The sequence below is a fragment of the Haemaphysalis longicornis genome, unplaced genomic scaffold (assembly GCF_048455015.1).
Source record: "Haemaphysalis longicornis isolate Haplotype H1 unplaced genomic scaffold, Haemaphysalis longicornis Haplotype H1 scaffold_7, whole genome shotgun sequence".
Classification (NCBI taxonomy): domain Eukaryota; kingdom Metazoa; phylum Arthropoda; class Arachnida; order Ixodida; family Ixodidae; genus Haemaphysalis; species Haemaphysalis longicornis.
In genome coordinates, this window is record NW_027526422.1 from 68238650 (window position 1) to 68254387 (window position 15738).

Here is a 15738-nt window from a genome sequence, read left to right on the forward strand (position 1 = left end):
CTCTCATTTCCGTCGGCACACCCAATACCGTGAGGCGGAAAACTAAACGCAAGATGTCGGCGTGGCTAAAACCCTTCTGAATGCTTCTCCGGGGCGACAGCGCGGTTTGAGCGGGGTTTGTGGCGAACCAAGAGCCCATAAACAGCCCTGTTGGTCATCCACCTTCACAGAGTGGAATGGAACTGAATATGAACCGCCATCTCATGTAGTCACGGTACTAAAATCATCGGGACACTCGTTCACGCCTCGGGCTGGTACGCTTCGTAAGACACTTGTTTACGCCTCGCGGTAGAACGCTTCGTGCTTCAAAGACACTATACTTTTACAGCAATGCTCTATAGCTCTAGCCCCATGGTTTCATCTCCGTTGGAAAAAACGCCAAGGCGCGAAGAATGCACTTATACACGCGTGCAGGCTTCGCCCCTCCCCAGGTTCCACGTTCGTGTAGATGGCCCGGGAGTTTTTATTTTGCTGTTTTTCTATCGTGGAGAGAGTTTTTTTAAACCACTAGACTGCTGCGGGAGGACCACCCTAGTGCATAGGCATGTTTTAAAATTTAACCCGTCACACCGTTTTAGGCGGTGATTGAAAAGGTGATGTCAACAGGTGGCGCTTTCTAAATACTAAAAAAATCAACACACCAACGTATGGGAGTCAGGTGCTTGTATTCGTTCGAGGGCTATGTCCCGAGTATTCTATCGAATATCTTCGGCTAGAAAGATCACCCTTTGGGTCGATTATCGCGTACTTAGGTACTATGAGGCTTCGGCTATACCGAACAGTTTGGAAATAGGTTTTGCCCACTTTATGTTTAGTCTGCATAAACCTTCAAGTTCTATCGCATATTCTCAAATCCGTCGTTTCTCTGCTGTGAACAATCAAGTAACGATCCCTTCGCTCCACGACAACCGCCTCTGTCGGCACTCGGACAATCATCGGCCGCACCTACCGACCTTGAGTCTGAAGCTTTGCAACCGTGGGTTTCAAGCTGATCACCAGAGAAACTCAACTCCCGGGCTGCAATAAACTCTTTCCAACGCACGACGACATTTCTTGCCCAGGACGTTGCCACACCTCTTCAAGCTGTAGTATCGAGTGGAGCTGGATAAGAGCTGACTGCGCATCCAATCGTCGTCTCTTCTGCCGTTTGTAACGGCCTTCCCTGGCTTTGTTGAGGGCGTCACCGAAACGCAGAGACGCAGCACCCTGACCGCGTTTCAATCACCGAACAGTTGCAACGGCGATTATCCTTGATCGTATTAGTTGGCGAGTTCACAGTAAACAGCATAAAAAGCTTGGGAGCTGTGCGTAAACAAAGCGTTTTAGATTGGGCGTTCAGATTTACAATCTGCTGCTGCTGCTCCTCGCGTAACTTTGAAATAAAGTGACGCGTTTGTTGTTTTCTCGAAAACAACCGTGATAAGAACGGCTTAAACTGCAAAACTAATGTCCAAACAGCACAAAAACGTGGTGGCCGCTCTTAGAATCCATTGCCACTGTAATGTGGCTGCATACTCCTTATACCGCGACAATAAACTATATCATAGGTTAAGCTGGTGAACGTTTCGCGCCTTTTTTTCGAACAATTAACATCGACGCATTGTGAACAAACTTACAAAACTCAACCCCAAATAGCCATATTAGCAACTTCGTGTGAAGCCTGGCGCCGCCTCATGGTAATAACAATTACTACTATCAAATATTACGCTATGGGACTCACTTAATTGCGCCATAACGTGATATTTAAATGTATACATGCTTGCGTTTAGTAGCATTCATTGGAAGAATTCCATTTCTGCCTGATAAAAGATACGCCCCTAATTTCCATGTTTTCAGTGCTCCAGAGCACGGTGCGGCCATATTTTACACTCTTCAAAAACCTTACAGGCTGCTTGCACAGCAGTTTTCGAAGAAAATAATTATTGCTACCTACGAAGCGTGCACACGTAGCGTCGTATTTCAAAACACCCAGACGTTCTCGTAACTTGACCTGAAGCGTCATTGGGTTTCTACAAAAGTTCCGTTTCCACCATGCCTTCCGCTTCGGAAACGTGGTGGGCCAGTAGGCGCAGTCCGCCCAATAATAACTCGGTCGTTTTCGCTTGTAACGAGCGATCTTTTCAAGGGGGCAACAAAAAGGAGACGACGATGGCAGCGCAGCTGCTCTCTTCTTTCGGCGTCGCATGGATGGAGGTCATTCGGCGAAGAAAGTGCATAAACTGACGCTGATATACCGAAAATGGCGCATATTTCCTCCTCCCGTCTGTTTACGACACACCTTGGCGTTCGTCCTTGAGTGGCGCATAGCTACACGGCCATAAATTACTGTTCGCTCTCGGGAAGTGAAGGGGAAGGGGGAAAGAAAGAGAAGGGGGGGGGGGCATTTTAGCATTAACGGAAACGAACGCCACCTGCGACCAAATGTGACTCAACATACGTTCTGCACGACTCTAGCGGAAATATAAATATGGCGAACAACAGCGCGAGTGAAATACGAGTTCCGGAACACTTGCAGCGGTTTAAGCACGCGCGATTGGGACTGCGCGCCGACCGGCGGAATTTTCAAGGCCGCCGCCGAATCAAAGAATAATTTGCTTCCCTGGTTCTTTTCAAGGGAGAACATCTCCCTTCTCACTATCTCATCTAATGGTTTCGATAAAACTAACATAACAATCGGGAACGAAAAAAATTACAGACACTAATTACTACTGCTTACGTTTGCGAACGCGATAGCACTACATTTTCTTTCAAGCTACCCATGCCTCTATGTCAGATGGTAGATCGGCGGTGGTTACGTCGTGTTGCGACTATCTTTACCTCGCCGTCTGATGACCTGAAGCGGGTGCTGGTAGCTTAGGTGCAGCTAGCGCCTGCCTATTTGGTCACTGTGTGTCATTTTTGTGCTCCGTTGCATCATATTATGAATGCGTATTTACTCGGGAAACCCTTTCTTAAAGCTACCCCTTAGGTAGACGCTCGAGGGTCCATCGCAGTAGAGACTGCCCTATCATACACAAACGTTCCCGCGTCCAGTGGTGCGATTGCCTCATCTCATTACCATTTCCGTTATCTGTTTCATTGCCTTTATTACTATGAATGAGAGTATCCGTCAATCGTCATTGTTAGCACTACATTTACGCTATTAGCGACAACATCGCTTGCTTCTTTTGTAATTACCACGATAACATTACTCCTGCAGGTCTCCAGTGGTGCGGTGAGGCCACTGATTACCACCCTCATGATCATTTTTTTTTTCTTTGAGTCGTTTTTTTTATCTCTTGTCGTGTTCGGGGTTGAGAGCCCTACAAATTCGCTATCATCGTAAATGTGCTTAGCTAATTCGGTAATTAGCATGCAAAATATATCCCTGTATATCTTAATGTATGTGTCTAACCCATGTGCCCACGTCAAAGAACAAGCCACAACCGCCCACTGGGTCACCCTTTCGTTTGGTGGAGCCAAGCATCGGTCATGCTGCCGATCCGATAGGACCCGGGTTGGAATTCCCAACCCAAATCAAATTCACCTAATTTTATTAGTCTTTTACTTTTATTCCGTTCGCACTGTTGGCCATTTTCGGCACCATGTTCGGGTCACGCCGATGCTTGACGCTGCTATTGCGCATGAAGTAGCATTTAATGATTTCGCATTAAAAAGCGCCAGGCATGGACTCGAGATCACGGGGTATATTTCCGCCCTGTTTCCTTTCGTCACAACTCCGTCGCGACGTAATACAACCCTAATAGCACCTGGTCCCTCTCGCGGCTTTCTTACTGAGCTCGTTGGGGAATTTATAGAACAGCCGGATAAACAAATATAACTGAGAATACTAGTAGACGTGCTGAATAGATTACTGAGAAGACAGCCGATCATTTCTCATTATTGTGAACCCTGTGGCAACACTCCAAGACCCAGAAACAGTTATTGGGTCAGCGTAACCCTCTAAGGAAAGAAAGTAATCGTGAAAAATAATTTGAGAAAGTGCTACAGAGGTAATTATACCCACTGGTGAACCAACGACAAAGACGAAGAAGGAGGAATGTTTTAACTGGCGTAACCATAAACCTGCCTAGTTTGTGCTATTTCGTAAGGTTTTATGCTTACGCGTAAGTAAAAACAGCAGTTTGGTGGCGACTACAAGCAAACTTTTTTTTTGTTTAAGAAGTGACCATTGAATATTCTACCAAAATATATCTTCTCAGCCTAGTCGTAATCATATTTTAACGAATTTATTCAGCGCCTTAAGTGACTCCCCACATTTTACATCAAATCATCATCACCTCTTTATTTTGCTTGGAAGCAGCAGGCAGGAGAAAAAAACAGTGAAAGCAGTTTGACATGCGCCCCGACCCATGTAAATTGACAACGTGGCAGTTCACACATTTTTTCTTAATTTTTAAACAGACGAATACAGAAGTTACGAAAGCACATGACATCCATAAAAGCATAACACAATGTGATGACAACTCCTAATAGTTATACGAAAAATAGGCGTTTAACGAGAGTACAACCATACCAAACGTGCTTTCAAAAATTGATACGGTTTATAAGATTTTGTTGTTCAAGAAACAGCCTAATTGCACTGGTCCTTTTTCTAAACGGCTCAAAATAGAGACTCACTGAAATCGCTCTCTAGCTCTCATCCACACTGCGCATCCTCAGCAGGCGCTCACCTTGAAGGCCTATTTGCCTAGATTCCTCCATCTCTCGTCGCTACACCGACGTTCCTGATAACTACCACTTGCAACGGTGCCTCCTCTCCCACGCTCCCTCGAACCAAGCAAAGCAGATTCAGTCGCCGTGATCCCACTCCAGACCAACGCCTACTATCACGGCACTATTCTCCACAGCAATTCCCCATACAATATCCTTCCATATGCTAGAGCTGCTCTTCCCCATGGGCTCGACCCCACACCAACTTTATCTCTCCTCTCCAATTCCGCCTGGAGAGAAAGAGAGAGAGAGAGAGAGAGAGAGAGAGAGAGAGAGAGAGAGAGAGAGAGAGAGAGAGAGAGAGAGAGAGATAGCTTTATTACGCAATAATGCGAGAGTGGTTCCTCAATCCAGGAGCCCATCTGCTGTCCAGGCTGCCGTAGCCCTGGTCACAAGCAAGAGCTGGTCCTCAGGTCGACAGCTGGAGAGCAGTATCTCCCACTGCTCAGGGGAAGGGGACGGGTTCGCGCCTCCGAGTTTTTTGTGCAGTAGAATAATATGTGTGTCAGAGTTCCTGGTTCGTGGCAAAATTTACACTTATCAGAGTACTGTGTAGGGAAGAGTAAATGCATACGGATGGGGTGGGGAAAAGTACCTCCTAGAATTTGTCTGAGTGTGATTTCTTGGCTTTTGGTCAAAGATGTGTGAGGACTAGGGAAGGTCTGTCTCGTGGTTCGGTAGTATTGGGTGATTTCTTGGTAGGTGAGGAGAGGAGCGGAAACAGCCCCGGTTTCAGCGGCTGGGTGAGTGAGGTCTCGAGCATGTCGATGAGCAAAATTTTTCCCCGTCAATGTAGAGTGGGCGGGAGCCCACACAATGTCAACCCGATGGGCAGGCGGGTGTTCTTTCAGAAGTCGGCACGTGGCGGGTGCCACCCGTCCCGACAACAGCCTCTCTAGGGGGGGGGGGCACTGAATGCCCAGCTTCCGCCTGGAATATCCGCTCTACCTGGTTTGCTGGACCTGGGTATCTGCGCATCCTAGAGCTTCCGGGACAAGGGAGACCTCTCCCACCCAGGCGACGACTTCGTGACAGATCGTTTATTCAATAAAGGCTTCTTTCTCTTTTTAATTTGTTAGCAGTCTGTTTTTTTTTTTACTATACACATTCACCCCAAAAGTACCGTGTGCCCAGATTTGACTCTACACTATGGCGCATTGACGCAGCCAAGAAACAGCAAGTACTCGAGACGTAACGCAGGCAATACAACTCGTCTGTGAATACAAACAGTGCTTTATTCATGTTTTTTTTCAGTAAGTTAAAATGCATGCGTTGAAAGCTCCGGTGCTGCTGAGACGCCAACCAATAAGCAGGCTGTCACTACACGAACGGGTTGCACTAATATATGCTCACGCGTTCGTCTGCAGGCAAGCCTCAATCTGTGTGACGAAAAACAGTGAGCAAGGCAAAACGCTTTCTTGTTATATTTGAAAACACTGCTAATCACAGCTGTAGACTACGCATCCTTTTTTAGAAGAAAAAAAATAAGAAACCACGTTATAACTTTTTAATCGAATTAAAACTGTACCCTAAAAGCATCCATTCAAATTATTCAACGGTGAAACCCTGCACGAATTTTCTATTCTATTCGCGCTTTTTGGGGCCAATATTGAACAGGTGTCGAAGTTTATTTAGCATGAACACTGCGCTAGCTTTTATTTAGATAGCACTAACGCATGAGCCTGATTTCGCCTGAATTATATATATATATCCCTCCTGAAAAGTTCCGTATATACGGAAATATGGGAATACGCAGTACTTTCCTAGAATGGCACAAAGCTGCAACAAAACACGAAATATTTTTGAGAAACACATGTGAACGAAATAGCGCATACTTATCTAAAAAATTTGACCCCAATTTTATGTCTGTAAGTTTACTATAACCGCCAAATCATTGTCCGTATGAATTCTGTATATACGGATTATACGGAAAACATACGGAGCGTCATTTTGCTTATTATTGAAGATAAAAACACGAAACCTGGGCCAAACGTTTTTATTGCGCACACTAATGTGATTCGCGGTTTTTTATACTAACATCTACTTTTGGTGTGCTTAGGGGCGGCATAATCCGTATGAACTCCGTATTCCCATAATTCCGTATATACGGAACGTTTCAGTATGGTTGTGCAATGAAAAATATGAATGAGTACAACTGTTTTTTAATCATTTTTCAACTTTAAGTTGCAGTATTAGAAGCTACACAGAAAAATGTATTCAATGATTTAATCTTGTTCACATGATTCAATAATAGGAAACGCAACGAACCCATAGGGTTTACCCACAGAGATAGAGAATAACTTCAATTCGAATCCACTTCGAAAGGAGGATGTAGCTTCTCCTCTTCCTCAGGTGGCGGCCAGGAACCCGTGGGCCCCAGCGGCACCCTCAGCCAGCTGGATCCCTTTTTTATGGATCTGGGGGTCCGTACTGAGCAGCGCGGTCTCCCAACTCAGCGGTCCCGTTATGTCTAGCGATGAGGGGACACTTTGTCGCTCCTTATATTGCTCTACCATTATATTCACGTCGTCTTGCAATGAGTGTGTGTGTGGGAGGGGGGGGGGATGAGCTTGTTATGGTCCAGAAATATTTTGTGGCGACAAAAGTCAATTCCACGCTTCCGTTTTTAAGAAAACTACAGGATGTTTCGGGGAAAAAGATGTTTCATAAAAACCGCTTTTGAAGGGGACGACTTAAGCATTTGCTGTGTTCTGGTGGCTTTTGAGGGATACGTAATTCAGTTTAATTAATATCTACGAGGTTATACTAGCGTCACGCAAGTAGAATAAGCGTTTCTTTATTGTTAAATGTTATAGTGATCTAACGCTTAGAAAACAACAGATGCTTCCTAGATTATTTAGGTTCTGAAAGAACTACTAATATCTTGAATGAGACTAAACAGTGATGTCTGCAGCTACAGGCTTACATATTCGTGTTTATCTGCATTAATATACTCATTTTTAGACCGACAGCTGTTAAGAATATAAGAGAATTCTTGAAAATATTCAAAATAATGTGGCATTTATTGTTACCGTTTTCCTCTTTTATTTTGTAACACAAGTACTCGCACTAAGCTACGTGTGGGCAAATTGTGCACTTGTGGTGTCGGTTTCCTCACCCAGCACGGCTTCAGAGTGTTGAAAAAAGCCCAGTCCCTCATAAGTGCGCAATTTATACACATCACGTAATCCACCTGAAAACGCTCAGACAATGGGTCCGACAAAAGCTGTGGTGCGTTTAACTTTTGAAGCACGTTAATTCTTTCACACTCCTTCGGAACGCGACGTGACAGCTTCTAATGCTTATAGGATGAATCTGAAAGTTCTTAAAACCGAAACGTGCAAAACTGCAGCTACTCTAACGCAAATGTAACGGGATCTTAACGATGGCGAAGTTCGCGTGTATGCGGGTGCTTTTTCTATCCCCTGCTTGTATTATTTCTCTCGCTCACATCGTCGAGCCAAACGTGATCAGTGCAATGGAATATGCAATCAAAAGCACGTAAAAGAGCCCAACTCCTCGGATTATAATTTTCTCCCAGGTTCTGCCCTTCGACTTGTGCAGAACAGCAACGCCCATCGTGAGGCCGACCAAGACACCGGCAGCGTGCGGCAGGGTCCCCAGACTCGGCACCGGGTTGAGGTAGTGCACCTCGGCCACGTCGGCCGCGGTAAACAGCAGCACGAGGATGACGCGGCCCACAGCTGAAGGGAACTGGGAGTGGTTGACGACGACGTCAGCCACATGACCCCACAGGACGGCGTACACAGCCCCCGATGCTCCAACCATAAAGAGCGAACCGCAGACGTAGGCAACCTGCGACGAAGTGAACGCTCCGGCCATGTACAGAACGGGAACTTTCCAGGGGCTGTGGATTGAACCCAGCGGGAGGCAGACCAGGAGTTGGACGGCCACGTTGACGACCACGGAGAGCCCGTTGGCGTGGAACAGCACGAGTGAGACGGTGCGCCACGTCTCGCGCTTGCGCTCGGAAGAGAGGATGAACTTGTTGTCGAAGCGGAAGTAATCTTCTATTTTTTCGGAGCCTCCAGGGCAGCACCAGAACATGTGGTGTATGAACGTGACTATCTGAGTCAGGGAGACAGCGCCGAAGAACAGCAGCGGTATCAGGAACGCCGGGTAGTCGACCATGGCCATGCGAACCATCCTGGCTCGCTCGATGGTGCCGGTGTACACGTTGGCGGCCACGGTGATCGCTCTGTAAAAGCGTCTCTGCGAGACGCTGGCTGGCCGGCCCGACGTGGCTATCAACAGGAACTCGTCGAGAGTTATAGCGGAGTGTTCATTCTCGCTGACGAGCTCATGGAGTTCGTCAAGGATTCTAGGAGGGCATTTCGACATTGGAGTGAGAAATGCGATCAGCCCGACCACGTAGACCTTGTCCCCCCGCTGCAACTGTTCGTAAATCTTGGTCCAAAAAGGTATCTCCTCGTGCCATATTTTCTGCTTGCGCCCGGCAGCCACGCTGTTACCCATGCTCTTGAAACAATCAGGGACACTTTTTTGGGACGATGTTCGTATGAAAATCGAGAATAGCGAGAGAAACGAACACGGAGCTCAACTTAAGCTGGAGACACTGCAGAAGAGGCCGCTTCGAAGGCCTACGCAGAAATTTACAATGGCGATGTGGCTGAAGCGTTGGCCCGTACCAGGCGCGCCTCGGCGTGTTCGATATGTCGACATATGCAAATTACCAGGGAAGGGTTGAGGGAAACATGAGCGACGCCTTGTCTGTTTCCCTGGAGCCGCCACTCCTGGAAACAACCGATTTATTTTTCTGCCTGGATTTTTGTACGGAGACGTCGCAGCTGATTACAGAGGAGTTTTACTAAGGTGCTGTTTATGCTAGGCGGCTTATCTTCTTTTAGAGGTCCCGTTGATCAATTGATCGTCGCATCAACGCTTTTGAGCTGTTTGAGTTCCCCTTCAACTTTTTCTCATAAAAGAAACATGGTTCGTCATTTGAATTTGTAGCATAGAGTAGCGCAGCCTGACACTATCTTTGACACTTATCGAAACAAGAAAATTTGGCCCTGCAAAATTAAAAATTTTCTTCCCCTGTTTGCTGGACATCAAAGAAGAACTTTGTTCATCACTTAGTCTATTTTGCGAACAACGAAAGGTGTAATGCTGGAGGCTTTGTGTTATATTACTCCCTTCATATGATATACAGACCGCGATTCGAGACGAACAGAACCTAGTGCTGATTAAAATTTTACTCAGCTCCTAACGATTGCTCTGACCCAAATTCTCGGCGCCAATAGCATTCAAGAACTAGCAGACCATAAGACTAAGGCACAACAGCCTAGTATTGGGCAGAAAGTGACCTGCACATGGTTTGTTTAAACACAGTGCAGGCTCTGTACTCATTAAATTTCAAAATATCGTCAACGTTTAATACCAGCCACAAATACATTCCCCTTCACAACAGGAAGGATGCAAAATACTTCAGATGTCCCCAACTACGTAGTTGTCCCTACTGTTCCTACGATGACAATCTTTACGCTCATTTCCTGTCCCCATCTACAGAATAAATTAGACTACGTAACTATAGTCTAGAATAAATGGCAAATAACAAAAGCGCTTGAATGACCAAAGGTCCTTGGTGCAAATAACAAAAGCATTTGAATGACCAAAGGTCCTTGGTACGGGTGAAAGCTTTCCATTAAATTTATAAACCACTGGCCACCAAGAATGTGTGCCCGCCAAAACACTCCCGATCAGGCCTCCTGAGCAGGACGCCAGTAGCAACAGTGTCGAGTTCCCGCGGTTCTGAGTGCCGGGTACCCCACGACGAGGCCCGCCAAGGCCCCCGCGTAGTGACCGGCGTAGCTCAGCTCTTGGCCCTGCCATTCCAGCGGACCTTCCACCACCCAGTACAGGTCGTTTCCGTACAGGACCAGCAGCGTGGCCACCCTGACTCCAACCAGTTCCATGTCTCTGAAGTTGGCCACGATGTGCGCCAAGTGGGCCGTCTGCAGCGAGTAAACTCCGCTCGAACAGCCCGCTATGTAGGCGCTGGGACTGAACACAGACTGGGCGAGCGGACCGCAGAGCAGCCCGCTGACGTAGATGAGCATTATGGGCCTCCAGGAGTGAACCACTTCCAGCGGGAAGCCCAGAGCTACCTGGAAAAACACGTTTCCACCTAGGTGCAGGAAGCCGTCGTGTACGAGGGCGTATGAAAGGTACCGCCAGACCTCGTGACGTCGGTGTGGGTCGAAGATGAGGGAGCTGTTGCAGGGAATCCGGCAGGGCTGGCCTTTGTCGCGGTTCGCGGATGCTTCGCCGCAAGATGGCACCACGCAGTGGTATGCGAACGTGGCCACCTGCATTGGACGATACGAGCGTCTTAACTTTCAGTAGTTGTTTCCTTGCAGCAGCAGTTCTCAAAAGTGAGCATGCCAGTGACCCCTTCTAGGCATGAAGAAGTGCGAAGGAATCTCACGACAAGGTGGGCTGATACGTTGCATATTGTCAAGCAATATAATACACTTGCAGCTGAACCAGCTCATAGAGATTTTAACGCCCGCATTTTCTGCGTGTAGCCTTCTCGCAATAATTGGAGTGTTGTGCAAAAAAGCAGACTTTAAACTTCATGCGCCGCGGAGAAATTAAACCTACACCATGCGACAAAGCCACTCTTCTGCGTTGGCGGCGAGGTTCGGAAAAAAGGAAAGATGGATGTGACACGCAGGGAGTAGAGGACATTTGGAAGGGCTCCCACGGATCCCTTGGGGTCTGGGGACCCCCATTTGACAGCCACTAACTTACCGTCGAAGGATACGTGCTTGCCATTGCATTCCCGCAGTTGGAAGAAATTAAGTGCCCTTCAATTTATAAATCCAAACCTCATTTCATGTATCTCAGCCTGATAAGACAAAGACCACTTCAAAATGTTTTTATATAAAAACGAAATTCATTTCACTTGATACTTTGAAGCGCCGTGGACGATCGCGGGCGATTTATACTTCACTCAATTCTTTCATCCGTGGCAGTTTCGAGCCAACGTACGTGGCCCCTAGTTCTTTTTTCTCTTGTACTGCGTACAGAAGCAATAGTAGCTGCTTGTTGTCCAGCAAGCGGCGTTCCCTCCCGACTGCTCTCAGAGGAAAGATCTCTGCCTTTTCGCCTTCTAACCCTGTACGCAGAATCAAAACGAAATAAAATCAACGTCGACTTCAATCATTGCGCACGCAGCACGCACGTAAGAGCATTGCGAAAATTTTGGGCTTCTGCAGTGTATTGTCTCAGCCAAAAAGAAAAACAATTGGAGGCCCAGTTGTACTTGCCAAACACATTGTTGGACGAAATGGAACCATTTGCATTTCAATTGAACCAATTGTGCTTTCGGCTGGTCCAAATGGCCCTACATTTGTTTTGTTTTTTTCGACTGTGATATTATGAACTCTACTGCCCTATCAATTCATGTAGGCTTCCCTTTGCGAACTATCGCACAGCTAGCAATTGATTCGCCTCCTTTGTTGAGGACAAGTACTGTAACGGACCAAACAAAACAGGTAACAACCAAGTTGTGGGCATTGTTACCATTAAGAAAGAGTCTATTCTACGCAACGCGATGGTTAGGAATCAGCAGGATGTCCTTCCAGCACGGTTCTTCCAGCACGTCATGGAAGGAGACGGAACAGGGGGACAATGAGAAAGCTTCGCGGCCTTGCAAGGAACGTGAAATTTTGAACTGTAATGCCACGTGTTTTGAGGTACATGCTACTATTTTGCTAACCTTTCAAGAAAAAATTAAGCGCCCTTCCACTCTGTGAAGAAGGATGCCCAGCGGAGCTGGGCGCAGTCCAAGAAGTGCCCGAGACAAAACACGTCTGCTTCTAATTTGTGATTGAGTACAATTTAGTTAATTATCTGAATGAAACTTGGACAGATTAGACTTTTATTCTGGTGGACATATTACACTGTTATTCTGTCCTTTTCCCTCGCGCAGAAGCCCGTGTATTCAAAGCAGACGGGAACTTAACAATAGTATCTACAACATCACTGTGCACTACATAAATAAGAAATGTAAATGAAACTCGGCGTGATGTTAGAGTCATCTTAGCAGCCAATTGTCCTATAATTTGTTTAGTACAGTTTCTATACAACAAGAATCACAGCCGTTTTTTGTGACCGCATTCCCTCCATAGACGGCCATGTCTTGACAGCAGGCGGAAATTCTGTAACGTTCGTAACTTCACAATGAACTAAGCCCTTTTGACAAGTAAACTAAACTCGCCGTAATAATAAAGTCGTCTTATCGGCCAATTTCAGTGTGACTTTTTATAGGATACACACAGATTGAGAGCTACACAGCATTTGTGAGAAAGTTGGCTTTGCCACAAGATTAAAATTTTTGACGCGACTTTTTTTCTGAACACTCTGTCGACGCAAGCAGTTATGATCAGAACTTAGCCTGTAGTAGCTCGGCTGTAATAAAAGGTTCACATTGTAACGCTAAAAAAGATACAGAGTAAGGGGACTACCTCTTTGCTGTGTAATTTGTGTAAAAACGGTAGTTAGCAAAAGTTAGCGAATGTCGCGCTTACGTGTCGCGAAGCAGAGCTGCCTAAAAATGCACTGCTCTTTTGGGCTCTTGTAGGGACGCCAACAGACGTCATTGCAATGGCTCTTATAAGTTGACACCGGCACACGTCGTTAATGATGTTCCTAGCAGCAAGATTACACGTTGTGATTTCTGTGTTGGTCTACGTACAACCGTTTGCAAATAATCTTATTATGCACCTTGTTAAAGAAAGCCATGCAGGCACTTTGTTGGAAATAAGTATACTTTTATGATTTCGTTGATTTGTTTTAGGCTTTTAACTTTTTATATACACGTTTCCTCGTTATTTTGTTTCATCCCATGAGGGTACTGCATTAGAAGACCCTGGCCATGTTGTTCATTCAGTTACAATATTTTATTTTCTTGTGATTTTGTTATTTGCGGTTTTATATTTTTATTTGGTTGTTTTTTAACCACGAGGGGGTGCGGGATTATACAGAAATTCGCGATTTCTTTAATTCATTTCACACTTTTGTGTAAAGTTGGCTTCACAATTACGCATACGTTCCTTGTTAGAAAAACATCGTTCTGGAAACAATATGAGCATGCGTTAAAGAATGGCCCTGGAACCTTTCAATAAATACCTACATAAGAGCTCTGTGTGCGTGTGTGCGTACGTGCGTGTGTTTGCGTAAGTGCGTGCGTGTGTGTGTGCGTGAGTCGGCTGCACTAAGCGGCACGTTCGAAAACAAAAAAAAACAAAAAAGTTTTTTAGGCCCCTTGTTATACGCGTAAATACCGGAATTTTCAAGCTTTTCCTGTGGCTTAAATATCAACAGCGTATGTAAGTGTCAGACCTTCCATTGAATTCTATCGCATCTGACAACGTTGCAGAAGAATTGAGAGCGGCATGTTGATTTTTCGGAACGACCGGTTAAACTTGGCTTATTCTTGATTACGATGACGAGGTTCCACCATTATTTATTCTGCAGTCAAATTGCATTGTCGAAAAATTCCTGCCTGGATCTCTCAATTAGTCGAGCTAATGAGATTCAGGCTACCGGCTTGAGATTAGACATTTCTAGGCAATTTTTTTCTGCTTCTAGAACCTTGTAAGGCGACGCACCTGAATCAACGAGACAGTCAAGATGAAGAAGGGAGCGGGAGCGACGACTATGCCCGCCGAGGAGCAACACGTCATCGTTTTCGGGCGGGTAGCATCGCGGCCCTCCCCCTGCCCGCCAGACGTGAGACTCGCCACCCGCTTGACGATGGCGGCCTGTCGGTGTCGCCTGGCCATCACCAGGATTGTCGAGAAGCGCAGGATGTGGAGCAGCCAGGGCCTCGCGTCCAGGTACTCGCTGGCCCGGAACGCGGCCCTGCACTCGCGTAGGGCGAGCGAGTCGTTGCCCTCCGCTTCCGAACTCTCGACGTAGGCCCTGAGCAGGTCTCCGGTTGGCCGGCAGCCCAGGACTCGCCTAAGGTCGCTCAGCCGCAGCCTAGTCGACGTCGGTGGAGAAGCGGCCATCAGCAGGTCGACGAGCTGCGGGTAGTCGCCGCAGAGCACTTCGCTGGGGCGCTTCTCCTGTACACTGCAGGGAGTGGGCATTGCGGGCGCTTCAGAAGCGTGGACGCCTTGTTCACCGGGCTGCATGTTCTTCTCCTTCGTCGTCTTCTTCGTCTTCATTTGCTTCTTCTTCTCTGGTTTCTCCTCCTTATCGTGGAAGCGGAATTCCGTTCTCTTGTGCGTACATGTCCGCCACTACCTGTATGCACGCAGCCCCATCTCATGGTTCCTTCGAACACTCCGGCTATTGCTTTCAGCGATAGACCTTTTCCACGATGTTTATCGGCGCATGCGCTAGCGGGCGCCACCATTGCTTTTGGCGGCTCTCTCTAATCGGAGTTGCTACTTCAACGTATTTCGTGGTCACGCAGGTATAAACTTCAAGCAGATTCTGACTGACATACGGTGGCCACTGCCAAAGCGCTAAGTCATTGGACGAGCAGTCATTGACACTGGGAAACGTGCTCAAATACGTCAACTGCGCATTTAAAGAATGACCTTTGCGCATAAAGTTAAAGAACCGCAGCACGATGCGACTGTAAAGAAAGCCTCTTGGCCATCACCGCAAGTGCGGCCAGGGATTAGGTGGTGGTGGTAACACGCATTTGTTTTATGTACAAGGGATACAAAGACGGCATGTTACGCTTTAGCGAACTTTGGTGTCTAGGGGAGAGCGATTAAGTAATGGGAGTTGGGGAAAAAAGTATGATACATTGAATGTGGTATCAAATAAAGGAAATGGTGAAGGCCAGAGTTCTCAAGGAAGTTTTGTAGAGCAGTGAACAGGCGCCGTTCTTCGCTCTGATTAGAATGACTTGGATAAAGCCAATAATTAAGGCTAGGTGGGCTTGCCAATCCTACGTTTTTGAAGGTTTGTTGTCGACAGTCGGCAAAGCGAGGGCAGTCCCACAGGATGTGTGCAATG

The 15738-nt window shown here is 46.7% G+C and overlaps 2 protein-coding genes across 2 annotated transcripts; both read right to left on the reverse strand.

Moving 5' to 3' along the window:
* Nucleotides 1-8160: 8160 nt before the first annotated feature.
* LOC144146329 (rhomboid-related protein 2-like) lies at nt 8161-9210 on the reverse strand. Its single transcript, XM_077678286.1, has one exon. The coding sequence runs from the start codon at nt 9208-9210 to the stop codon at nt 8161-8163; it is 1050 nt and encodes a 349-aa protein (XP_077534412.1).
* A 1244-nt stretch (nt 9211-10454) lies between these two features.
* Nucleotides 10455-14933, reverse strand: LOC144146330 (protein rhomboid-like). The gene is made up of 2 exons (XM_077678287.1): nt 14373-14933; nt 10455-11063 (listed from the first exon to the last, which is right to left on the reverse strand). The coding sequence occupies exons 1-2, from the start codon at nt 14931-14933 to the stop codon at nt 10455-10457; spliced, it is 1170 nt and encodes a 389-aa protein (XP_077534413.1).
* Nucleotides 14934-15738: the final 805 nt, after the last annotated feature.